This window comes from Oncorhynchus keta, chromosome 12 (assembly GCF_023373465.1).
Source record: "Oncorhynchus keta strain PuntledgeMale-10-30-2019 chromosome 12, Oket_V2, whole genome shotgun sequence".
Taxonomy (NCBI): Eukaryota; Metazoa; Chordata; class Actinopteri; order Salmoniformes; family Salmonidae; genus Oncorhynchus; species Oncorhynchus keta.
Genome location: NC_068432.1, coordinates 23,369,100 through 23,395,684, shown reverse-complemented (window position 1 = coordinate 23,395,684; position 26,585 = coordinate 23,369,100). Strand labels below are relative to the sequence as shown.

Genomic DNA, 26,585 nt, shown 5'->3' with positions numbered 1-26,585 from the left:
GAATTCATGTTACACAATACATGTATGCTTTGTTTGATAAAGTGCATATTTATATTTAAAAAATCTAATTTTACATTGGCGTGCTACGTTCAGTAGTTCTAAAACATGCAGTGATTGTGCAGAGAGCCACATGAAATCACAGAAATACTCATTATAAATGTTGATGAAAATTCAAGTGTTATGCATGGAACTTTAGATACACTTCTCCTTAATGCAACCGCTGCGTCAGATTTCCCAAAAAACTTTACGGAAAAAAACATAATCTGAGTACGGCGCTCAGAGCCCAACCCAGCCAAAATAAATATCCGCCATGTTGCGCAGTCAACATTAGTCAAAAATAGCATTATAAATATTCACTTACCTTTGATGATCTTCGGCGTGGGCTAACTAGCTGGCCATTTCACTTCGGTCACACCAGCCTCATCTCGGGAGTTGATAGGCTTGAAGTCATAAACAGCGCAATGCTTGACGCACAACGAAGAGCTGCTGGCAAAGCGCACAAAAGTGCTTGAATGAATGTTTACGCGCCTGCTTCTGCCTACCACCGCTCAGTCAGATACCTGTATGCTTGTATGCTCAGTCAGATTATATGCAACGCAGGACACGCTAGATAATACCTAGTAATATCAACCATGTGTAGTTAACTAGTGATTATGATTGAATGTTTAAAAAAAAAAGTTTAATGCTAGCTAGCAACTTACCTTGGCTTACTGCATTTGCGTAACAGGCAGTCAGTCTCCTTGTGGAGTGCAACGAGAGAGAGGCAGGTCGTTATTGCGTTGGACCAGTTAACTGTAAGGTTGCAAGATTGGATCCCTGAGCTGACAAGGTGAAAATCTTGTCGTTCTGCCCCTGTACGAGGCAGTTAACCCACCGTTCCTAGGCCGTCAATTGAAAATAAGTATGTGTTCTTAACTGACTTGCCTAGTTAAATAAAGGTATAAAGATAATAATAAATAAATAAATAAATAAAGGTATATAAAAAATAAAAATACATTTTTAAATGTAAACTTTTTTTAATTTTTATTTATTTAATCGGCACCCAAAAATACAGATTTCTGATTGTTATGAAAACTTGAAATCGGCCCTAATTAAATCGGCCATTCCGATTAATCGGTCGACCTCTAATACTAATAATAATATGCATATATTAGCATCTGGGGCTGAGTAGGAAGTAGTTTACTCTGGGCACGCTATTCATCCAAAAGTGAAAATGCTGCCTCCAAATGAGCTTCAATGCCATACAACACCTTCTGTGGCCTCCAACTGCTCTTAAACGCTAGTAAAACTATGCTTTTCAACCGATCGCTGCCCGCACCCGCCCACCCGACTAGCATCACTACTCTGGACGGTTCTGACTTAGACTATGTGGGCAACTACAAATACCTATGTGTCTGGCTAGACTGTAAACTCTCCTTCCAGACTCATTTTAAACATCTCCAATCCAAAATTAAATCTAAAATCGGCTTCCTATTTTGCAACAAGCAACCTTCACTCACGCTGCCAAACATACCCTAGTAATACTGACTATCCTACCGATCCATGATGTCATTTACAAAATATCCTCCAACACTCTGCTCAGCAAACTGGATGCAGTCTCTATCACAGTGCCATCCGTTTTGTCACCAAAGCCTCATACCACCCACCACCACGACCTGTATGCTCTCGTCAGCTGGCCCTCACTACATATTCGTCGCCAGACCCACTGGCTCCAGGTCACTTATAAGTCTTTACTAGGTAAAGCTCCGCCTTATCTCAGCTCACTGGTCACCATAACACCCACCCGTAACACGTGCTCCAGCAGGTATATCTCACTGGTCATCCCCAAAACCAACACCTATTTGGCCGCCTTTCCTTCCAGTTCTCTGCTGCCAATGACTGGAACGAATTGCAAAAAAATAAAATCGCTGATGTTGGAGACACATCTCCCTCACTAACTTTAAGCGTCAGCTATCTGAGCAGCTTACCGATCGCTGCAGCTGTACACAGCCCATCTGTAAATAGCCCATCCTATCTATCTACCTCACTCACATATTGTTTTATTTACTTTTCTGCTCTTTTGCACACCAGTATTTCTACTTGCACATCATCATCTGCACATCTATCACTCCAGTGTTAATTCGCTAAATTGTAATTACTTCGCTACTATGGCCTATTTATTGCTTTACCTCTTCACGCCATTTGCACACACTGTATATGGACTTTTTTAGATTGTGTTATTGACTGTACGCCTGTTTATTCCATGTGTAACTCTGTTCTGTTGTTGTTAGTGTCTCACTGCTTTGCTTTATCTTGGCCAGGTCGCAGTTGTAAATGAGAACTTGTTCTCAACTGGCCTACCTGGTTAAATAAAAAAAATAGTCCAGGTGCAGGCTTAATATTTGCCAAGCAGCTCAATGCCTCCGTAGGTTGAGTGCAGACTAGAGTTTTTTTAAATGAATCTCCGACTCGCTATGCGTCGATACTTCAAAAATGTACGTAAACCCTAACTGTATACCCATGTTTGTCCTCATAAGAAGACTGGTTTTTGTTCTGTTTGCTACGGTTTACCCTACTGAACAGGCTGGTCAAGAGCTGTATCTGTTCCTGGCACTGGTCTCGTCAGGGTCGTTCTCGGGAGACATACCACTGACTGTTTCCTCGTTGCTGTTGCACTAAGATGGCAACTCAGCGTGAATGTGCATGTGCCAATTGAACCTCAACAAGGTAACAGTCAGTGGTTGTATTTGATTAACGTTTTATTAAAATGTATGGATTTCAGCAAACAAAGAAAGGCACGCAACGGGACAAACATAGGTATACAGGGTAAAGGATTTAAGAATGCACATTTTTGAAGTATCGACGCATAGCGACTCGAAGGAGTTGGAGGCTCATTAAAAAAAAATGTTTTTAAATAGTCTGCGCTCAACTCCGCAAGTTTAATCTGTGTCAGGCAAACCAGAACTGAGAAAACATCCTATTATTGAATGGCTCACAGTATAACGCTTTCTTTTTACCTTGTGTTGCTGCCTGTGCAGCCCTGTCCCTGTCAGCCCTCTCCCTGTCATCCTGCTGCTGTTTCTCCTGCTGGGCCTGGGCTGGAGAGTTGGCTGGGCTGATCACCTCGATGGCTCCTCCACTGGGGACCTCATACCGACTGGATGACACTGCAGGGGAGGGACACACACACCTTGAAAACAACCCTCTCACTGACATATGATCATTTTCTCTTTTTTTTGTTATTTGCTATGTTATTAAGTCTTACATGTTAGAAATGCTGGGAATTCAAACCCAAACCAAATCTATATCCAGGTGTCCACCCACCCAGCCAGTAGTATTACAGGACTGGCTCAAATCCTATTTGTATATCTAGTGTCCATGTTCTACACTGTTTCCTGTTGTATTTTATTCTATGTGGAAGACTCACAGCTGCTGGAGGAATCGGAGCTCTGGGAGCCTCTCTCCCGTGAATCCTTGTCCGAGGCGATCTGACGCTTGATGATGACGTCGATGAAGTTGGCGGCCGTGATGGTGGTCTTTCCTCTGGTCCTCAACTCCTCCTCGATGCGTGACTTGGTGGGGGGACCCTTGTCCTTGCCCCCCTGGGGACCACCAGACCCCTCAGCGTATCCTGGGTGGGGTTTCCCCCCTGGCAGAGACATGTAGGGAGACTGCATGGACCGCCTGTCTGCCTCCTGCTGCTGCTGCTGCTCGTACTGTCGCCTGGCCGCAGAGGATGATGATGATGAAGACATGTCGTCGTCTCGATCGTGCTTGGAGGAGTCCTTGCCCTTGTTGACGTCCATCTGAGGGGCGGATGCGGCAGCGTCCACCAGGGCAGCAAGGGCATCGGCTGCAGTGCTGTAACGGGCTCCTGCCTGGGCTGCTGCTGATGGCCTGGAGGTGGCAGAGAGGTTGAAGGTTAATATTATGTATATATAAACTCAGCAAAAAAAAAAACGTCCTCTCACTGTCAACTGCGTTTATTTTCACCAAACTTAACATGTGTAAATATTTGTTTGAACATGTTAGAGGAATTCTAAATTCCTATATGTTTTGTAGCCAAAACCAAATTCCCACTCTCTCTATTTCATAATAAGTTGTAAGTTTATCATTTATGCATGAAATAGATCGAGACCAGTCTTAAAAGTCAGGTAACAGCGTTTAATTCAAGAGAGTACTGACCCAAAATACAAAGAGCATTTGATTTTAAAGAGAGAACATAAAATGACGTCATCAGTTTCACACACTCTCTCCGATCCCCACAATAGCGCAGTGTCTTCAGTTCTGGAGATCTTCTTCTACTCCCCTCATAAAACAAACATTCCAATCTGTCTAAAATACATTTTCTCCTCCACTAATGGAACATCAAAGAATATTCTTATCTGTCTGAAATATGATATGCCCTCCTTTCTCCCTTAAACCCGCAAGGTACAGACAATTAATGTTTTACCTACATTTTCAGTAACAGCTTAACCAAGAACCCATACATTTCATACCGTAACACAATAGTATTAAAAGAAATGGTTCTTAAATAAATGTAAACATAATTAATCATTTCAACTATAATTTCCTCCAACAGAACAGAACAACAACAGACAAACTGAACAAGTTCCACAGACATGTGACTAACAGAAATTGAATAAATGTGTCCCTGAAAAAAGGGGAGGGGGGGTGTGTAACAGTTAGTATCAAAAGTAACAGTCAGTATCTGGTGTGGCCACCAGCTGCATTAGGTACTGAAGTGCATCTCCTCCTCATGGACTGCACCAGATTTGCCAGTTCTTGCTGTGAGATGTTACCCCACTCTTCCACCAGAGCACCTGCAAGTTCCCGGACATTTCTGGGGGGGAATGGCCCTAGCCCTCACCCTCCGATTCAACAGGTCCCAGACGTACTCAATTTGGATTGAGATCCGGGCTCTTCGCTGACCATGGCAGAACACGGACATTGCTGTCTTGCAGATATCCCTCTAGTGGTGTGGGGGATGTGCTTTGGCAAAGTGGGTGGGGTTATATCCTTCCTGTTTGGCCCTGTCCGGGGGTGTCCTCGGATGGGGCCACAGTGTCTCCTGACCCCTCCTGTCTCAGCCTCCAGTATTTATGCTGCAGTAGTTTATGTGTCGGGGGGCTAGGGTCAGTTTGTTATATCTGGAGTACTTCTCCTGTCCTATTCGGTGTCCTGTGTGAATCTAAGTGTGCGTTCTCTAATTCTCTCCTTCTCTCTTTCTTTCTCTCTCTCGGAGGACCTGAGCCCTAGGACCATGTCCCAGGACTACCTGACATGAGGACTCCTTGCTGTCCCCAGTCCACCTGGCCATGCTCCTGCTCCAGTTTCAACTGACCTGAGCCCTAGGACCGTGCCCCAGGACTACCTGACATGAAGGCTCCTTGCTGTCCCCAGTCCACCTGACTGTGCTGCTGCTCCAGTTTCAACTGTTCTGCCTTATTATTATTCGACCATGCTGGTCATTTATGAACATTTGAACATCTTGGTCATGTTCTGTTATAATCTCTACCCGGCACAGCCAGAAGAGGACTGGCCACCCCACATAGCCCGGTTCCTCTCTAGGTTTCTTCCTAGGTTTTGGCCTTTCTAGGGAGTTTTTCCTAGCCACCGTGCTTTTACACCTGCATTGTTTGCTGTTTGGGGTTTTAGGCTGGGTTTCTGTACAGCACTTTGAGATATCAGCTGATGTACGAAGGGCTATATAAATAAATTTGATTTGATTTGATTTGATTTGATTTGCAGGAAATCACGCACAGAACAAGCAGTACGGCTGGTGGCATTGTCATGCTGGAGGGTCATGTCAGGATGAGCCTGCAGGAAGGGTACCACATGAGGGAGGAGGATGTCTTCTATGTAACGCACAGCGTTGAGACTGCCTGCGATGACAACAAGCTCAGTCCGATGATGCTGTGACACACTGCCCCAGACCATGACGGACCTGCCTCCAAATCGATCCATCTCCAGAATACAGGCCTCAGAGTAATGCTCATTCCTTCGACGATAAACAAGAATCTGACCATCACCCCTGGTGAGACAAAACCGTGACTCGTCAGTGAAGAGCACTCTTTGCCAGTCCTGTCTGGTCCAGCAACGGTGGATTTGTGCCCATAGGTGACGTTGTTACCGGTGATGTCTGGTGAGGACCTGCCTTACAACAGGCCTGCAAGCCCTCAGTCCAGCCTCTCTCAGGCTTTTGCGGACAGTCTTGAGCACTGATGGAGGGATTGTGCATTCCTGGTCTAACTCGGGCAGTTGTTGTTGCCATCCTGTACCTGTCCCGCAGGTGTGATGTTCAGATGTACCGATCCTGTGCAGGTGTTGTTACACGTGGTCTGCCACTGTGAGGCTGATCAGCTGTCCGTCCTGTCTCCCTGTAGTGCTGTCTTAGGCGTCTCACAGTACGGATATTGCAATTTATTTGTCTGGCCACATCTGCAGTTCTCATGCCTCCTTGCAGCATGCCTAAAGCACTTTCACGCAGATGAGCAGGGACCCTGGGCATCTTTCTTTTGGTGTTTTTCAGAGTCAGTAGAAAGGGTGCACATATAAGAATGAATTAACAGTACACGTACAGGTTTTTATATGGAACGAAAATGGGCATAGGTTGTGGGCATGGCGCGCGATCAACCCGTCTAGATTTTAGAAAACATTTTAGAGGCCCTCATCTTGGCAGTGTAGCGATTATTTGGGGATATTTAAGCAATTTACCTGCAATTCTACACATTTATCCATGGAGCCGATTGAAAATGTTGCAGTTTTAATGCACATTTTTTGATATTCTATACTTTCCACGGCTAATGCTGTGTTATTTTGCTTAAACATAATAATAAAATCAACACTGCTAAATGTATTGTTTATGAAATTTAAAAATCTCCCTGTCTAGCTTTTATTTTGGTGATTTCAAAGTTCTCAAAGATTAGATTATTAAAAATATGAGCTCATTACTTCTTCTACATACAGTACTTTACATCTGGTTAACACTGAAAGCGCTTTTCCATCACACACACACTCTGAGTGTACATGGGTGAGGGCTTACAAGGCCAGAGCAGAGCAGGCTTAGACTCACATGAGAGGGGTGATGACGCCCTTGCTGTTGGTTCCTTGGAAGATGCTGGGTCGCTGCTGCTGTGCTTCCTGTGACCTCATAGATGGGGAGGGGCTACGCAGGTAACCACGGCTTCCTGGTCTATCTGGCTGCCCTGGACCTGGGGGAAAAACAAGAGCTGACTTCCATAACAGAAAAGAGAAATTCAAAGTTGGAAGCTTATAATGGCTTTTTCAACGCTGTCCCAAAAAACAGGCTACATTAAAAATACCTTAACTCTGTGAGAGAATTTGTTCAGCCAGGTTCAATCAAAACAAACTGATATGAACTAGTTGGCACTGTATTGTTGATGACACTGTACAATATAAATGGCATTGAGGTTCACCTCCACGCATGTAGTCATTGGCAACCGCTGCAGCCACCACTCGCTCACGCTCTCGTTGTCTGTACTCCTCCCTTTCCCTCTCCCTGTTCTCCCTTTCTCGCTCCTTTTCCCTCTCTTTCTCTCGATGCTCCCTTTCTCTTTCGCGCTCCCTCTCCCGTTCTCGCTCCTGACAGGCAGCTGCTGTAGCTGCGAGGTGGGCTTGGTGGCCTGTGGACACAAAGAAACAGACAACACACACACACACACACACAGTAGGTTTACACACCGTCTCTACTTAGGGTACAGTCGCTTAGGGGTAGAAGGATGGTTGGGCCGCCTTAAGCACACAGTGCTGTTGTGAATGCCTGATGACACAGAGAGGAGTGTCCTGCCCGGATGTTGATCAGGATAGACAGCAGAGATGGTCTGGGTACCATCTCAAATGGAGCTTTCTACTCATTTTGGCATTTACTTTTTTGTTACATTTCCCAATTAACGAGGTAAACTGAACATCTGATTTTGGGTAGAGAGGTTACTGCAGTAGGTGTTTACTGTAGAGAGGCTACTGCAGTAGCTGTTTACTGTAGAGAGGTTATTGCAGTAGGTGTTTACTGTAGAGATGTTACTGCAGTAGGTGCTTATTGTAGAGAGGTTACTGCAGTAGGTGTTTACTGTAGAGAGGTTACTGCAGTAGGTGTTTACTGTAGAGAGGTTACTGCAGTAGATGTTTATTGTAGAGAGGTTACTGCAGTAGCTGTTTACTGTAGAGAGGTTACTGCAGTAGGTGTTTACTGTAGAGAGGTTATTGCAGTAGGTGTTTACTGTAGAGATGTTACTGCAGTAGGTGTTTATTGTAGAGAGGTTACTGCAGTAGGTGTTTACTGTAGAGAGGTTACTGCAGTAGGTGTTTACTGTAGAGAGGTTATTGCAGTAGGTGTTTATTGTAGAGAGGTTACTGCAGTAGGTGTTTATTGTAGAGAGGTTATTGCAGTAGGTGTTTATTGTAGAGAGGTTATTGCAGTAGGTGTTTATTGTAGAGAGGTTATTGCAGTAGGTGTTTATTGTAGAGAGGTTATTGCAGTAGGTGTTTACTGTAGAGAGTTTATTGCAGTAGGTGTTTATTGTAGAGAGGTTACTGCAGTAGGTGTTTATTGTAGAGAGGTTACTGCAGTAGGTGTTTATTGTAGAGAGGTTACTGCAGTAGGTATTTACTGTAGAGAGGTTATTGCAGTAGGTGTTTAATGTAGAGAAGTTACTGCAGTAGGTGTTTATTGTAGAGAGGTTATTGCAGTAGGTGTTTACTGTAGAGAGGTTATTGCAGTAGGTGTTTATTGTAGAGAGGTTACTGCAGTAGGTGTTTATTGTAGAGAGGTTATTGCAGTAGGTGTTTACTGTAGAGAGGTTATTGCAGTAGGTGTTTATTGTAGAGAGGTTACTGCAGTAGGTGTTTATTGTAGAGAGGTTACTGCAGTAGGTGTTTATTGTAGAGAGGTTACTGCAGTAGGTGTTTACTGTAGAGAGGTTATTGCAGTAGGTGTTTATTGTAGAGAGGTTACTGCAGTAGGTGTTTATTGTAGAGAGGTTATTGCAGTAGGTGTTTATTTAGATCTGGTCCATAGGTGTGTTCAGGTCAATTCAGATTCTCAGAGCTCAGGGGAGTGCAGCAGGGCAGAGTGCTTCAGGGGGTTGAGGGTAGGAGGGGGGAATAAAGGAACAAGAGGGGGGTAAGAGAACAGGAGGGTCAGGTTGGTGTTGGGGCAGGGGGGTCCTCACCTGGAGATATGGAGGCTGGGTTGAAAGGCCTAGGAGGGAAAGGGGGTTGAGCTCCGGGGATGTAGGTGATGCGGTCCATAGTGGGAGTACCTGTTCCCCCAGGGTGAGGCAACAGGATAGTTGGAGGCATCTGGGCTAGATCAATAATCCCTTTTACAGACAGAAGCAAAGGGCCAACGGTGAGCAACACGAACCAAATCCATAGGATCAATTTGAAGAGTTATGAATGAACACTGTCTACAGTAGCCTTGGTTTTATCAGTCACCTTTCTCTGAACAGTGCTCAAAAACACATGTTTTTGTAATAGGGCTGCTTAATTTTCAAAAAGGTGCGTGGAGTGGTCACCTTGTAAGAGGCAATCACTGATTAAACGAAAGTCTGAATTGAATGTTTGTCAATACCCAATTTATAAAATGGAGTATTAGCTGCAGGCCCAAAATATATGTCAACAAATCAGCGATAATAAACTAAAAGAAAACTCTAAATCAATATGAGGCAATTTGTCAGGGTCATTTGCTTCTGGGCGTCTGGAAAAGGTAGCCACTAATTCACAAGAACACAGACTGCGTTCTACCCATCACCCCACATCTCTCCCTACCTCCCTCAGGTGAGAGAAGGACACACAAACAGACAGACAGCAGTCCAGTACCTCGCGCTCCGGGAGGATAAGAGATGGCAATCTGTTGCTGTTCCCGTGGCGACAGGCCCCTGGCAACATCGGGCCGTGGTATAACCTGCATCTGCTGTGAGGTGATATAATCATTGAGGATGGTCTGCCTTGTGTTCTCCATGGTGTACAGCTGGTAGGTGTTGTGGTAGCCCGTCGGGGACGGCTGCCTCGGGAACATGTATGCAGCTGCATGGGGAGGAGGGGAAAGGAGAGGTGCAGATAGAGACCAAAAATATGAACAGCAGGCAAACAGATGGTGATTACTCTACTGACGTCAATGGACTCAACCTGAGACTGGACAGGACACGCAGTGCCTATGAATGAAAAATGACAAAGCTACCCCAGTTCACCCAGTCTATCATTCCACGATTTAGGTCTATTATTGTGTTGTTCATAGAGGTTGGCTCAGGTTCATATAATATAATTTCTTCCCCTGAATACATTGAGCATTTGACTGAGCCTGCATGGAGTGCCAAATGGGCAGGGTTTGCACTTTTGGGACTATTCCATTGGTTCCATTGCGCCAGGCTCACAAAAAAAGACTATTTGAACCCATGCTTGGTGGGTCAGGGTAACAGGGTGTGTTGTGTGTCCTACCAGGGTCCAGGACGGCCCGGTGGAAGAGGGTAGGGTCTAGGTGTGGAGGCAGGTGGAAGCGAGGCTCTCCGGGGGCCATGGGGCGGTGGTGGGGGTCAAAGGGGCTGTGGGAGGCCATAGGGTGGTTGGGATCTCCCCCTGACACAGGGGACTTGGCTGGAACACTGTCCCTCTGATTGGGGGTCATGGTACTCTTCCTGTCGTGGGACGTAGGCTTCCCAGTGCCTGGATAGGGGAGAGAAATAATAACACAAATGGCTTTCATCAAAACAAAAATCAATAAAGTAAACATAAGGATTAACAAAAATGTGTTCAACACTTGCAATGTTTCCAAATTGTACTGATAAAGCCACACATCATTGCTTGTGAAGTGATTGCTGTACAATGAAATGGCCTCGTGCAAATACACCTGACAGAAGATCTATGAATTGAAAGTGAATACTTTGAGAGAGAAGGTCAGACAAGACATACCCTCCTGTCCTCGGCCCAGCATGGGCGAGCCTCTGGACATGGAGCTGGTGCTGTAGTTGACCGGGGTCCTGCGGGCATCTGCGTCTTGGTACATGCCAGGGCTGAGCTGGGACTTGCCTTGCTCCTGGTGGGTGGAGCGCAGCACGGAGGTGGCCGAGTTGACCACAGAGGTGTGGCGCGCTCGCTGCTGCTGCTCCGCCGTCGCCTTGCTCTCCTCGTACTTGGCCCGCTCCATGGCCTCCAGCTGGGGCATGGTGGGGCCATGGGGCAGCCTACTGGGACTGGTGATTAGGGACTTGACGTTGTGCTTGATGGCCGACTGGCTCAGAGGATGGCCCTGGTAGAGGGAGAGGAGGGATTGGATTGTCTGTTGGTGACAACAAACGAACAGACAGCACTCACTCAATCACTGGCACACACACGCACGCATGCACACAGCTGCAGAACACAAACACACACACACTTACCTGGGATATGGAGCCCTCCATGGCGGCTCGGCTGTTGGCAGCCATGTCGGGGGTCTTGCGGGGGTCCTGTCCAGGCTGCTCCTGGCGGGGGATCTCATGGATGGAGCGACCCATCTCCTTAATGGTGTTCACCCCCTCATAGGGCTTACCCTTACCTATCCCCCCCTCAAATGAGCGGATGGGTGGGCTCTCCCTCTTTATCTGCTTGCCGTACTTCATGCTCTCCTCATAGGCCTCTGCAGAGGTTCTGGGTGTACCTGGAGTGGGAAGAGAAAAATACAAATACATTTAAAAACTTGAGCTACCTAAAAAGTACAAATCAAATTTGCTGCGTTTCATTTGTGGTTTTCAATTGAATTATTTACATAGGAGCTGTGATGATGTCACCTGATAACTTAATTACCTTGCATGATGGATCCAGTCATCATGGGCCTCTCCTTGGACTCCCCATGGGGACTTTCTCTGGGCAGGGCTCGGATTATCAACCCTGACACACACACACACAAAGTCAGTCACTATCACCTAGTGGCCTGAATATATGCACAGAGATTAGGGTAGAAGACAAAAGCCACTCTCTTACAGACGTGCGCGCGCACACACACACGCCTTACCCTCGAAGGGGGCTCCTTCTCTCCCGGGGTGGCCTCTGGCGGCCTCCATCATATCATGGGAGCGTTTGAGCTCATGGCCTGACCTGGGGCTACACGTGGCCTCTCTTGGGTTCTTAATAGCTACGGAGACAGGAACACAATATATGTTAATTTAGGCAGATTTAGATATACAGACCTAATTCTTGCTACCAATATATGCTGATGAATGCCTGACTTCAGGTGCACACGGGTACCATTTTCATTGTCCCAATTGACTAACTCCCTGGGTAAACTAATGCCCAGGATAAGTAATAGGATCATACACAATGCAATGCAGCACATTTCCAGAAACCACTATACTGTAGTATAAATCTGAAGTCCCATAAGTAACACTCTACACTGAAAAATATCAGATTTACAAGAAGATCAAGTCGTGGAGTGACCACTAACACAGCTTCGTATTACCATCGTAGGATAGGATGTGTCCACTCTTGCCCTCGTAGATGACGTGTCCCTTGGCCAGATGTTCCCGGACCTTCTCTGGGTTGCTCAGTTCCTCTGTGGCCAGCTTGGTGTTGGTGCCCTTCAGCAGGTCAGCCGCAATGCTAGACCCAGACAGGGCTGGCGTGCCCTGGTCACACAGAAGAGAGGTAGAGAGAGAAAAGTAAAGATGGACAGAGAGTAATGGGTCAAATTAAAGGTCAGAAACCAGGAACAACTCAACTTTTTCATAATAATGTTTATTTTTACTTACATAGCACTTTTCATTAAAAATAACATCGGGTCCAAAAATATTAGACTAATTCACAGCATACATCATAAGAAAACCTGTGATATTAGATGTCCATAGACAGCGTAGTGCTTGGATACACATAATGGCCTAGCAATGTTATTGTAACTGTAATACCTGTGTGATTGATCCTCTGGCTGGGTTGCCTCTGCTGATACCCCCATCCATTGGGCCTCCTAGAAGGAAGACAACAGACAGAGGTTGGTATGTGTGGATATAGATAAGGGTTGTACAGTTGTTGGCATTATATTCCTGGTCAGAATCATTGAAGCCTAACTCCGATTTTCCCTCATTCTCCCGGAAGTTTGCACTCGTTGACTTCATCTCAAGGATTTAAAGTAATTGGTGTAAGATGGTACACTCTGGCTGCACTAATACATTGCTTTTAAATCTTGGTGGGGAGAATAGTAGAGCAATGGGCTGCAGCCTGAAAGAGGGAGACCGAGGTTTCCACACCCCAATGTCACCCCAGAGGTCAGTTGTGGGAGAAGGTGTGAGGAGGACTTCTGGTGAAAGGAGGTGCTTTTTGAACTGGGGCTCGTGAGGTCTCTCTCCATCTCCCTCCCTCACCAGCATGCCACATTCTGTCAAGTCTGTGCAAACAGAGGGCAGGAGGGAGGGAAGGAGGGTGGAGGCCAGACTCCTCCACTTCACTCTTCTTGATCGCCTGCGCGAAACCTATTTTCTATCAATCTTGCCAACCTGGGTTCAAATAGTATGTCAAGTCTTTAGTCCCAGAAATGCAACCCCCACCCATCTGGCACTCTAGGCAGGCAAACATTGAGTATTTGAAAGATTTAAAATATGATTTGAACACAGGTGCGGTTTCTGGGTATTCACTGCGGGTAACAGCACTGTTTTGGTGAGAGTGTGAAAGGAGAAACACTTGGGAGGCAAGGACAGGCAGGATGACAGGCAGACACTTTTGTGAGATGGACAAATAGACACACACCTCTGACTACCCCCTCATACTGCATCTGGGAAAGGAGGCCCTCCGACTGGCCACGCGGAGAACATTCCTCCTGCTTAATGTAGGACACTGGGGAGAGGGAGGGAGGGAACGAACAGGGAAGGCAAGTGAAGTGGGACATTGGGACTGTGACATCAGGTCTGAATGTGCTCAAACGTTGACAATATGCTTGTCTCTCTCTCATGCCAATCTAATAGCAGAGAGAGGACATTAGATGATGATAGACAGTATCCACACTTGCACACCACTTAGTATGAATAAATGTAGTATGCTAGTTTGGACAATGGAATGTAGATAGGGGTGCGTGTGTCATCCAGACTGGCTTGTCTTACCAGGTTTGGTGGGGTCCTGCTGCCTGGGCAAGCCCAGGGATATGGAGCCCACTGAGCTCTTTGCAACCTCTGGGCCACCGTAGACAGCATGGGATGTCAGGTACGTACCAGGAGTTCCCTGAAATGGCAGGAACAGACAGGTCAGAATCAGTTCAGGGTTGCAAAATTCCAGTTGGAGGATTTCCTCCCTGCTTGTTCTCTCCTGATTCTGGGAGTCCATCAACCAGGATTTCTGAAAACCTTAACTTTAGCAGAATTATACAGCAGAGAAATACAGGGAAAGTGCAATGTACCCGAATAAAGGTGGAGCCAACAGATGTGTACTAAAGTTTGCTCTTTGGCATATTGGCTAGTAAACGTTACTAAATACAGAGTACTGTCTGCTACAAAGGCAAATAGCCTTATAGATTTCTTATTAAATAATTATCACACAACAAATACTGTTAGAGTATACTGATGAGAAAGAGAGAAAATAAAATGTTTTATTATTTAACCAAATAGAACATACAAAACACTTTAGCCACACCTGCTCTGGGTGCCCACCACCTGTGTGGGCCTAACCAGGGGGCTGGCTGGATCTGAACCCTCACCTGAGGGATATGGGTCTTACCTGGGAGATGGAGCCGCCCTGGATAAAGGATGGCTTGTCTGTGGGTTTGGAGGTTGGAATGAGTGGAGGAGGAGATGGAATGTTGGCGGGTCGGCTGTGTCTGGAGAAAGTCACACGGACTCCATCAGGCAGACTCTGGACCACCTGGTTGGGAGCTGGCTGGAGCACTAGGAGAGAAAAACAATAGAAGTGAGGGAGTGACACCATCAATCATATGATTATTTAGCATGAACCTTGTCTATGATACGGTGAATAAGGGAAAACACAAAAAGTGTGTCAGGAAAAGAAAATCCAGAGGCACTGAAAAGTTAAAGCATTTAACAGAACATATATTTATGCCTATTATGGATATTCTCATAGAAAAATGATTGTACCATTTCCTGCCATTTCCACAGATCAGTCACTGTACATTATTGCAACTAAATTCAGGCTAAATTGTTTCTCATTCTCAGCCAATGCATCATTCACTACTCTTACTCACAGGCTCCACCAGCAGCCTATCTTCCATCTATGAGTGCATGGTGATAACATTGAGGCAGATTCCCCAGACTGAAGTAAACAGTGAAATAAACACAGTACAGTGAGTCTGGTAGCTAGAGTTAAAAGTCTGAAGCCGACCTAAACCTGATGTAACCTCCCTGCCTTCTGTCTGTACATCTGTGGGAATAGCCTCAGGGAGAGAGATCTGGCTCGTCTGAGTTCTACCCTGTTAGTGAGTCACGGTGACCGGGAGTGACCTGCCTTGAGGAAACAACCCCCGCTCCCTTCCTCCCGACAGTCTGCCCGCCCTCAGTGCCCCTGCACTTTACAAAATCAAACATTTAAATTTTATCCGGGAGAGTACCTACAGCAGGCACAGACGTCAGCATCCTGGCAGCTCACACAGAGATAAGGAAACAAGCTAGTCCATGATGGAATACTGTTAAAGCCTTACTGCAGCCAGGCTCTGTGTGTGTGTAAGTAATATTAACATGCATTCATGATAGGGACAGATAGTATTTTAAGGCGTTACAGTACAGATTAATCTACTCACAGAGAATCGGTAAAGAGAAGAGGATGGGGGGGATAAGGCCAACTGTACTGTAAGAGCTTTAGCCAATGGAAAAAAGAGTTGGCAACAGCACAAACAGTATGTGAGCAGGCTAGCTAAACAGTAGAGCTGAGGCCACATGGGGGAGGACAGAGCAGAGGGCGGTTACCTGGAGGCACGCTGTAGCGGGAGGCGTTGGGGTCGTTGGGCTGAGGAGAGGCCTTGCTCATGTCCCTGGGAGAGAGCCTGTAGGGAGATCCAGGCCGACCTGACTGGGCCTCCTGCTCCAGAGCCATCTTCATATCATAAGGCATGTAGGGGAAGGGCTTACCTGAACACAACACAGAACAGAGACATATGAATGAAAACACAGCCACAAGATAAATGCCGCACACAAATAGATTAACAATCAGAGGATGAAACACAACCCGAGACGATTTTATTATACATTTCGATCAACAAAATAATAGGGTCTTGGCACAGATTTACAGATTTCACAAACAAAAAAAGCCAATCAGCCTGCCTTACTGCTCTAACACGAACTGCGATTTCCAAGCGTCTTCCAATATCGCATTGCGGGACTACCCAAAAACCTTTTTAGCTCTTAAAAAAGGTGATAAGAGCTTTGGGTGTCTAATCACGCACTTCCCCCCCTTCACACAAAATATACCATTCAGACTCCGAAACAGGGTAAGCCAATTGTGTCCTTTGTGGCTGAATGACTCTTCTACCCTTAAAAATAGGACCCACTTCTCTGTCTGTCTGCCTGGGGGATCTAACTGTCCTGCTCTGACACGCTCAAGTCATGCTCCTTCAAAAGTCGACCACAGAATCCCTCTCTTCTCCCAGAGGCATTTCAGGAAAAACAAGCTTTCCCTATCAGAGCTTTTAGCTTTCATGTTCGCATTACGTGTAAAATGGGGTCAGCTAACATCTTGTTCTTGTTCTGGTTCAGCAGTCTGAACCGGCTCGCTCTCCTCTTTCCTTTTTTGACGCTGAACGAAAGCGAATGGGACTGAAAAATGCATAGGCTATAAATAGGCTGCTGTTGGTTGACAGGCTCAGGTAGGTAGGGGCTTGGAGGGGGGATACCAGTGTGTATGTGTGTGTCCTCTCTCTTACCCTCCCTGTCCAGTACAGTGGGGCTGTGGGTAGTGAAGCGCGGGCAGTTGGGAGGTTGTCTGCTGTGTTCGGGGTCGGCCTGGTCCTGTCTCTGTTTATCCTCCGCGTGGGCCGACTCGTGCACCGCCTTGATCTGGTGCTGGAACATGGCAAAGCCACTGAGGGGGGCTCCCATGGGCATCCCGCCAGTGCTGAAAGGACCCACCTACAGGAGGAGGTTGAGGAGAAACACCCCTGTGAGGAAGACTGGAGGGGGACAAGCTCTGTACAAGTGAGCAGCTGAAGCATTGTCCTCTAACCCTGAAGTCCTTCTATCTACAATCTAGAAGTAGATGTTGATTGGACTTCAGAATGAGAAGAATAGTACTAACACCTGCCTTTAAACCATGCCTGGAGAAAGGGTAAAGTACATTATTAGTTGAATGAAATGTAAAAAATGACAAACAGTTGTTAGATTGGATTGCTTTTGTGTTTGCACGCATATCTCTGCCCCATTGCTTAAACAGGCGATCCAGTTTGTCTGACTTCTTCCCATAAGAAATAGAGAGACAGAAGCACCATAGAAGAAGCAATTAGAGGGAAAGAAAGGGACATCAGAAAACAATTTGACAGTGTCAGCACATTAGCATGATTGGACTATCGGTAGACAACAGATGGGCCCAAGTTCATTGATTTAGATCCCTGCAAACACATTGATCAACTGATTGATTTAACATTTCAATGGAAAAAGAAGAATCCATGAATTGAATTGATTGATTTACAGGTTGGTTGGAAAAGTGCGGGGGATGATGGACTCACTTGACGGGTAGGTTGGTCTAAACAAGACATGCTTTCACCCTGTTGCCTGCCTCCGTATGCCTGCCTCTCCGAATGGGCATATCTGATCATAGAAAAGTGTGGGTTGCTATAGTGACTGACCATGGGCGGGATGGCAGCGGCGCCCTGCTGGAACTGCTGCATGTTGAGGTGGGCCTGCTTGGCCGTGGACATCAGCACTGAGCCGGGAGGGCTGAGCAGCGAAGGCTTGTCCATACTAGAAAAAATCCTGAGGACACAGGAGAGAGGGGCAAACAGGAGAAAGGGGGAGACCAGAGAAAAGAGAGATGGTGAGACACACGGATCAGAAAGAATTGAGGTAATGATTACAGGAGTTAGGATAAAGGAGTCCTGTATGAAGGGATTCAAATACCACTAATAATATCAACCATTTACAACCTTAATAATTCATCCAAATAGCTTTGTTTTTAAAGTCTGAAACAAGAGTCCTTAATCCCCATGATGACCACCCTGACCCACCTCTGTCTCTCGGGCTCAGCGTCCACATCCTCATCTGCACTGCAGGTGGCACTGGAATCATTGTCTGAGTGGTGCCTCTCTCTCTGCTCCTCTCTCTCCCCATTGTCCCCTTTCTCCTTCGCCGAGTCAGGCTCCACCTTCACCTGTACCTCAGTACACCCTGGCTTCATGTCCACCTCCTGGGGCTCACACTTGGGGTGCACCTGGTCCTCATAGGCCGCCCGGGCCCTCTCCCTGTCCTGATCCTCCTGAGAGTCAGGGTCTCTGGCCTCTCCCTCCGGGCTCTTCTCCAGCTTGACCCTCAGCTCCCCGTAGGACGGATCCTGGCCCTTTCTATCGCTGGCCTGGTCCTGATCAGACCGCTGGCTCTCTGACCCTCCAGCAATGTCTCCCCTCTGGGACTCTCCTACGACCTTGGAGGGGTCTGCCTGGGACGGGGAAGGGGCACTCTCTGTGTCTGAGCTGTTCTCTCCACCTGTATGAATAAAAAAAATATGTTTTTTTGTATTTATTTTTTTACATGTGTCAATGCCAAGATAAATCTCTGACACCGGTGTCAGGTGACAAAAGACAAAGCTTCAGTCCCCTTCCCCCAGCATTCCTGGCTATGCCCAACCAAGTAACACTCTCCAATTTGCAGGCAGTTACACCAACTAACCAAGGCCTTGAGGACAGTTTGGGTTTCCTTGGGAGACAATGAGAGCTTCAGGAACAACAACACATAATATAGTGACCTCCTGTAGCGTAGACAGAACTTTACAACTATCTGGTAGACTGGAACCAGATAAGGCAATCTCTCAAACTGACATGACCCAAGCATTATGACATCCAGTGCCTCAGTGACACGACTAAACATAACAGATAGCAACACCCCCACACACACACCAACCAACCAGCCAACAAGCAACCCTTCCTCCACCTCCACCACCTGCCCACCCCAGCCCTACACCACCTGCCTTGGAGCATGTTGCGTAGTTGGTCATCCCCCGGAGGGGCAGAGAGAGAGACTGCAAGGATAGGGAAAGCCTCTCCTACCTCCCTGTCAGGTGAGGGGCTAAGCTTAATTAAACCACTTTGCTTTATCACAGACAAAACCTGGAGGGTTATGGGCTCCACTCCAAACGAGAGAAAGAGGGAGAGGATGAGGGTTAGGGAAAGAAGGGAGCAGAAAGAGGGGCGAGAGAGAGATGGCTAAGAGCTACAGTCAGTGGGTGATAGGTCTGTGATAAACCCGGGGAGAGAAGGCTCTCCTAAACAATGGAAGTCATGAGCACATTTACAGCCAGGATGAAATAGAAAGGTCCCACCAGTTAATCTGGACTCGCACTCATTAAAACTATCACCATAATTGTCAGGACAAGAAATGTGAATATTCAAAACAGGCTCTTTCTGCCCTGTTACGGCAGCCGATACAAGGGCACTTTAAGACCTTTAGGAGTGGAGAGAGTGAGTGAGAGATTGGCGTGGAGAGAGAGAGAGAGGAAGTGAAGAGAGGCAGAGGAGAGGGAGAAAGTGAGAAAGGGTGTTGGAAAGAGAGCAGAGAGTTGTGGAGAGATGGGGTGCGGGGAGAGGGGATATGAAGCGAGAGTGGGAGGCCCTGCAGATCAAAAGAGTGGAGCAACACACTTTCTTGACTCTTTAAAGCCAAAGAACAGTTACATAACCCAGGCCCAGCAGTCAGAATTAGTTCACATCTTTTATGTCTCGCTTTTCTCCCTCCTCCTTTTGATCCCTTTTTCTCTCTCATTAAAACTACAGACAGTAGCGAGAAAATACTGGGGCTCCTTTGCCATTAACTTAAAACGTAATTCTCACAAGACAGAAAGTTCAAGAGGCTGTTCCTGAAGTGGACTCACTCTTACAGATCTCTACACTCTTCTATAGAGAGACACTTCTCTAACTCCATCTCTTTTTCCCTTGCTCTTTCTCTCATTCACATTCACTACTGAATTGAACATTGGCTCAGATCAAATGTAAATCAAAACTAATTCTTAGCTATGATTGTGTGTATATTTGTGCCGTGCAGACAGTGTATCAGAGTCTGAATGCGAGGATTCACGTGTTTGTGAGTTTGGATACACAGAGAAGGATGGTGTGAGTGACTCTGTTGTGTATGTTATTCTGGTGTGTGTGTGTGTGTGTGTGTGTGTGACAATGTGTGTGTGTCATCTCTCTGACTGACCGTCACTATCCTCTGGGTTTTCATCGTCGTCAGCTGAGGCCATGCTCTCGCTCTGAGACGGGTCCCGATCACCCCGCGCCCGCCGGATGTCCTGAAGAAACACACAAGCGTTATACAAGAGAGTACATTCACTTCACAGTTAGTTTGTAATACAGAAAATTAATTAAACATAGTTTAACATTTATAGATTAAAGATAGTGACAGACATACATTTTTTGATTAAAGATGGTGACAGACATACATGTTCTGATATAGAGATTACAGAAACCAAACCACTTCATATTGTACCTGAACACGGGTGTATTCATTAGGCACTAAACTGAAGAAAATTTACAGAAAAGGGGAGGGATTCCCTGGACTTGTCCTGACAACAAGACATGCTTATTTTTGCTTGCCATTGCAAATAGTTTTAAAACAACCCTGATATTTAATTGTGTTGAGTATTGCCATACCTGCTTGTGTTGCTGGAGCAGGTTGTCCAGGTTGTGCCGTCTCTTGTAGTTGAAGTAGAAGTTCTTGCACTGAGCCTCGCTCTTGGTGCCCACCATCTTGGCAATGGCTGGCCAGTTACGCCCATGCTCCACAAGGCCTGGCAGAGGAGAGAAAAGAGACTGGGTTGGGTTCTGAACCTATAACTGACCCAGATTTAGCCTAATCATTGAACATTAACCTACTACTGAGTGACACCGCCTCACCTGGTAAAACCATTAACTACTGATCTCTCTTGTTCACACGCCCAGTTGTACAGTCACCCCAATGATCCTTGCTGCCATGATGAAGTTTTAATAAACTGTTTAAGACAGACAGACAGACTGCGCTTTCAGACTGGAAGACCGACAGCGGATTACCTTTGACATTCGGGTGTCTCTCCTCCCTCCCTCCCTCCTTCCTTCGCCACTGCACCGTTGAGCTAAAGGACACGGGCACTTTGACAAATCACCTCAGACTGGAGCCCAGTAGAGGACAAAGGCAAATTACAATACCATCTAAGTGAATGAGGAGACCGAGGACACTCTTGACAGAACATTTATTGAAATGTTTGGAGTCACTTCTATAGAGACTTCCATGTCGAAGTATCGGGTGAGGAGTACTTCAGGCTCTTTGACTGTAAAACAGTCTCATGATCTGGTTTGATATTTAGTAATAGTTCCTCACAGTCCCCTCAGGAATAAAAAAAAAAAACTACACTAGCCCATTGAGAAAATATACTGTATAATACATGTATGCAACATTGGCATCATCCATCCACCCTAAAACACCTGTTCACATCCCTTACTTAGTTTTACAGTAGTCATCGTAGAAAGTGTCTTTCAAAAAACTTAAGTTGTGTTGTTCACAAATGTGACTTGTTGCAGTTTGATTGATCCCTAGTACTCATCAAGTGGCCTACCACCACAACAGCAGTACAACACCAAGACCAAATCAGCCAACCCCCTCCTCACATGTAAGCTGTTACAGGGTTTGGACATGAAGATGTAGCGGGAAAAAAAGTTAAGAATAAGAGGGGGAAGGCCCCTCTATGACCCATCCAGCAGTAAACTCAACATATACGAAGCTGAAAATGAAAAAAAAAAAAGAATCAGAACACCGTGCCAGAATCTAAAGACGTCATGTACACCATGTCTCAGTCAGGCAGCCCAATTAATAAAAGTGCTCCTAACAAATATACGTCAGCTTTTAAGAGCTCCCCCTCGGTCCCATGCTTCCCATCCGGAACAGTTTGTGCATATACTATGACAACATTTTGAGACGTTTTTGTTCCTTTTCATCTTTGGCAAGGGTTTTTCTGGCTGTTTATGCGCACAAAATCTTTTCTCAAGGCAAGCCTAAGTTCGGTAGCCAAAGTCTACAACCCTTCGGTGATTAGTCAACAGTACGGATTATTCAGTGAAGTGTTTGTCATTGAACGAGAGACTAATCGTTTTCATGCAAAAAAATTTAAATAACTTGAGAAATACTTCCCCAAACATCTTAGATGTAAAATTGCTCGACTAACAGCTCCTTGGCAAAAAAAATGACAAAATTAACGACATATTTCTTGAGTCATCCTAGATTAATTCAGACTATGTTGAGGAAGTGTATATTGGCTAGTGTCTGAAGAAGGCTACTATTGCCGTTTAAGTTCTTCAAGCGAAGGTCTTTTAACCTAAGCTAGCATATGGAATTATTTTAAGAAGGTCACCAAGGATCATTTAAGCGATTTGATTGAATTTTAAGACCCCTTGAAGTATAGAAAAATTCTTATTTGATGAAACATTGAATTTGACAAACACATGGAACAACAGAAGTGCCTGTCCTGTATCTGAGCGATATAAGAAAGATCAGAGATTTTAAATTATTTTTAAATGTTTTTTTTAATACATGTATTTAACCCCTTATTTTTGGCACTAAACCATCTCCATTATTATTCCTCCATTCATTTTTTAAAACTGGTACCGGGGGACCTTCAGAAGAGGCTTGTGGGCGTCCTTTCACCTTTCCACAGGGGCGTCATATTACTGTGTGGGCCAAACTGTTTGGACACTACAGACAGAAGATGGCAGATTAGCAGTACCGGCTTCAGAAGGCGCTTGTTGAGGTTATAGAGCAAAATGGAGAACACTATCATGAGTCTCACATCCATCCATATTTGTAGGCCAAACCGTTCAGACGATTTAGTGAGAAGAACCATTTTTGGGATGTCTCATGGTCTGACAAACACTGCTCCAGCTCTGCCACCTTTCATCCGCAGATGCGGAAGTGCGACATCGACAGATGCAGTGGATTGAGATGCATCCGATGCAAAAAAAAAATCTCTCTAGCTTAAAATGTATGGATTTTTATGCATTTTTTAAAATGCTCATTAGATGTCTTTGGGGCCACGGAAATCAACTGTAGGGGGTTAAGGGAGTATGTGAGCATACTCATTCGGCTAAGCGCCAGCAGAACCGAAGAATACAGAAGACTTAAGTCTCTCTCTCTCCACCACAGACTACACTGAGAAAGCTAGAGTACTGGCCTGGCTGGGAGGTAGCTATTGCCGATGGGGGTTGGGGTTATGGGTCAATCACGCATGGACGAGTGTGTGACGCAACTGGCAAAAGCTGAAACGCTGTGGTGCGTCCACATTCAGTAACTACATGAAATGAAGCACTCAAATCTCAAAAAGAGTTGTTTTAGATAAAAAAGGGCTTCAATGTAGAGCAACTTCAAAATAAGTCCTGATCCAGAAGCCTGACTGTGTTTTTGTGAATAATATGATCTTTAGAAGAAGCCCAAACTGTCACGCTCTGTCACAGAGCAGAGGCACTGCAGTTAGATATCAGAAAAAATATCCTTGCTCAAACCACTCCGTCCTGCTTCCCCCTTAAAGTCTCCACCAGCCAGGGGAGTGTCTGAGAGTGAGAGCTTGTATGGGAGCAAATTATATATATATAAGAGAGAGATCAAAGGAGAGAGATCAAACGAGAGAGAGGGTTGAGAGTGAACGAGTGCGAGGGAAGGAGAAAAACGGTAAATTAAGAAATAAAAACGAAACGCTACCTTTTTTGGCAACCTCCATCTCCTCCTCGGTCCAGCGAGAAGTCTCACCGGTTTCAATGTTCGCGGCGGCAGCAGTTCCTAGTGCTAAAGTCACAGAGAGAGAACAGAAAGCTCCATATTAGCCCAGAGATAGTACAGTGTAGCTCGGTCCACTTCTCAGCAGTCTCCTGCTCACTGCTGCTAATCAAATAATCTGTTTACATTCAGAGGCTCGCTGCTGAGGCCTGCACCTCACACTCTCTCTTTCCCTCTCCCTTTCTCGTGTTCTCTTGCTCTTTCGCGATCTCCCTCACAACTAGAACGACCCCTCCTCCTGTCCCTCCCTCTTTCCCTCACAAGGGGAGGGCCCCGTGTCAGCTGATCTGGCTCCAGACAGTGGAGAAGTAGAGAGACGCACCTCCCACCCTCCAACCTCTTTGGGAAACGGCCTTGGACAAAGACAAACAGACAGACGGAGAGAACATCCCGACAACAGAGACAGACAGACTGACTAAGTAACCACTCCTCTCACTGCTACACTGCCACTTATCTATTAACCACAAACACACATCTCCCTCAGTATCAGCCTGTCCACACTGACCCCTACCTCCCCTTCACCCACAGCCAAATTCACAGAACAACACACTGAATAAGGGAGGATGGGCTGATGGAAGCTGGGGCTGAGAGGGAGAGTGAACCCTGGCCCACTACTCCATGGGACCCATAGAGATTGCGTAAACTTTTTCCACATTCTGTTGTGTTTGTTGCGTTACAGCTTGCATTTAAAGTTGATTAAATTGAGATTTTGCGTCACTGGCCTACATACAATACCCCATAATGTCAAAGTAGAATTATGTTTTTACACATTTTTACAAATTAATTAAAAAATGAAAAGCTGAAATGTCTTGAGTCAATAAGTATTCATCCCCTTTGTCATGGCAAGCCTAAAAAAGTGGACTCACTGTGTGCAATAAGTGTTTAACATGATTTCTGAATGACTACCTCGTCTCTGTACCCCACACATACAATTCTTTAAGGTCCCTCAGTCGAGCAGTGAATTTCAAACACAGATTCAACCAAAGGCCAGGGAGGTTTTCCAATTCCTCGCAAAGGGCATCTATTTGATAGAAGGGTAAAAATTCAAAAGCAGACTATGAATATCCCTTTGAGAATGGTGAAATGTTTAATTACACTTTGGATGGTGTATCAATCAATACACCCAGTCGCTACAAAGATACAGGCGTCCTTCCTAACTCAGTTGCCGGAGAGGAAGGAAACCGCTCAGGGATATCACGAGGCCAACGGTGACATTAAAACAGTTAGTTTTCTCCTATCACAGCCATTAAACTCTGAGGATGGATCAACAACATTGTAGTTACTCCACAATACTAACCTAATTGACAGGGTGAAAAAAAGGAATTCTGGACAGAACAAATATTCCTAAACATGCATCCTGTTTGCAATACGGCACTAAAGTAATACAGCAAAAAAAATGTGGCCTTTTAGTCCTGAATACAAAGTGTTTTGGATTTGCCCCAAACGTTACAACACATTACTGGGTACCACTCTCCATAATGTTCAAGCATAGTGGCGGCTGCATCGTGTAATGGGCATGCTTGTAATCGTTAAGGGCTGGGGAATCTTTCAGAAAAAACTGAATTGCGCTAAGCATGGGCAAAATCCTAGAGGAAAACCTGGTTCAGTCTGCTTTACACCAGACACTTTACACCGGAATTCACCTTTCAGCAGGAAAAAATACAAGGCCAAATCTTCACTGGAGTTGCTAACCGAGAAGACTGTGAATGTTCCTGAGTGGCCAAGTTACAGTTACAATCTACTAGAAAATCTATGGCAAAATGGTTGTCTAGCAATGGTCAACTACCAATTGAAAATCATTTTGAAAATAATAAATGGGCAAATGTTGCACAATCCAGGTGTGGAAAGAGCTTAAAGACTTACCTAGACAGACTCACAGCTCACAGCACCTTTTTGCCAAAGGTGATTGTAACATGTATTGGCTCAGGGGATTGACACATATCTAATCAAGATAGTGTTTTCTTTTTCATAAATGCTTTACAAATGCTAGAATTTCTCTTCCACTTTGACATTTGAGTATTTTGTGTAGATTGTTGACAAAAGAATGACAATTAAATCCATTTTAATCCCACTTTGTAAAAACAAAACTTTGAAAAAGTTAAGGGGTGTGAATACTTTCTGAAGGCACTGTTGCTGACATTTATAGGAGTTTTTTTTCTCTAGAGGAGATCCATGCCTAGACGGCTGCTAGCCAACGGTCTAGGGCCATACATAGTCTGTTAAATCTACTCAACGAAGGATAGCTGAATTACTACTTCTGTTTCATGGCACACTCAACTCACATGTTCGCCTAATCGAAACGCATTCCCCCGATCCCCCAACATGCCTGTTAAGATCCAGGGAGGTGGTCAGGTCATTAATCTTGCCCTGCTCTTTGAAGAGATATGGCGAGACCGAAATGGCCGCCCATATATAATGATCTGCTTTTGATCCAGCCCATAGGGCTCTGGTCAATAGTAGAACACGACATAGGGAATAAGGGCCCATGGGGCTCTGGTCAATAGTAGAACACGACATAGGGAATAAGGGCCCATGGGGCTCTGGTCAATAGTAGAACATGACATAGGGAATAAGGGCCCATAGGGCTCTGGTCAATAGTAGAACATTACATAGGGAATAAGGGCCCATGGGGCTCTGGTCAATAGTAGAACATGGCATAGGGAATAAGGGCCCATAGGGCTCTGGTCAATA

General features: G+C 45.6%; 1 protein-coding gene across 6 annotated transcripts in view; it reads right to left on the bottom strand.

Annotated features, from left to right (window-relative positions):
• ncor1 (nuclear receptor corepressor 1) overlaps positions 1-26,585 on the bottom strand; it is a 110,820-nt gene that overhangs the window by 12,435 nt on the left and 71,800 nt on the right. For 5 of the 6 annotated variants that reach the window (XM_035782236.2, XM_035782237.2, XM_035782240.2 and 2 more), the window contains 23 exons: positions 23,820-23,903; positions 20,750-20,886; positions 20,298-20,388; positions 18,116-18,590; positions 17,618-17,864; positions 16,820-17,024; positions 15,867-16,028; positions 14,668-14,834; positions 14,058-14,175; positions 13,708-13,794; positions 12,873-12,931; positions 12,431-12,596; positions 11,987-12,106; positions 11,779-11,862; positions 11,376-11,632; positions 10,909-11,245; positions 10,438-10,662; positions 9,820-10,026; positions 9,171-9,320; positions 7,419-7,625; positions 7,055-7,193; positions 3,407-3,876; positions 2,997-3,146 (listed from right to left, as the gene is read on the bottom strand). In XM_035782236.2, the coding sequence (XP_035638129.1) occupies positions 2,997-3,146; positions 3,407-3,876; positions 7,055-7,193; positions 7,419-7,625; positions 9,171-9,320; positions 9,820-10,026; positions 10,438-10,662; positions 10,909-11,245; positions 11,376-11,632; positions 11,779-11,862; positions 11,987-12,106; positions 12,431-12,596; positions 12,873-12,931; positions 13,708-13,794; positions 14,058-14,175; positions 14,668-14,834; positions 15,867-16,028; positions 16,820-17,024; positions 17,618-17,864; positions 18,116-18,590; positions 20,298-20,388; positions 20,750-20,886; positions 23,820-23,903 (4,344 nt within the window). The remainder of the gene's footprint in view (positions 1-2,996; positions 3,147-3,406; positions 3,877-7,054; positions 7,194-7,418; positions 7,626-9,170; positions 9,321-9,819; positions 10,027-10,437; positions 10,663-10,908; positions 11,246-11,375; positions 11,633-11,778; positions 11,863-11,986; positions 12,107-12,430; positions 12,597-12,872; positions 12,932-13,707; positions 13,795-14,057; positions 14,176-14,667; positions 14,835-15,866; positions 16,029-16,819; positions 17,025-17,617; positions 17,865-18,115; positions 18,591-20,297; positions 20,389-20,749; positions 20,887-23,819; positions 23,904-26,585) is intronic. The other variant, XM_035782238.2, reaches the window with a different exon arrangement.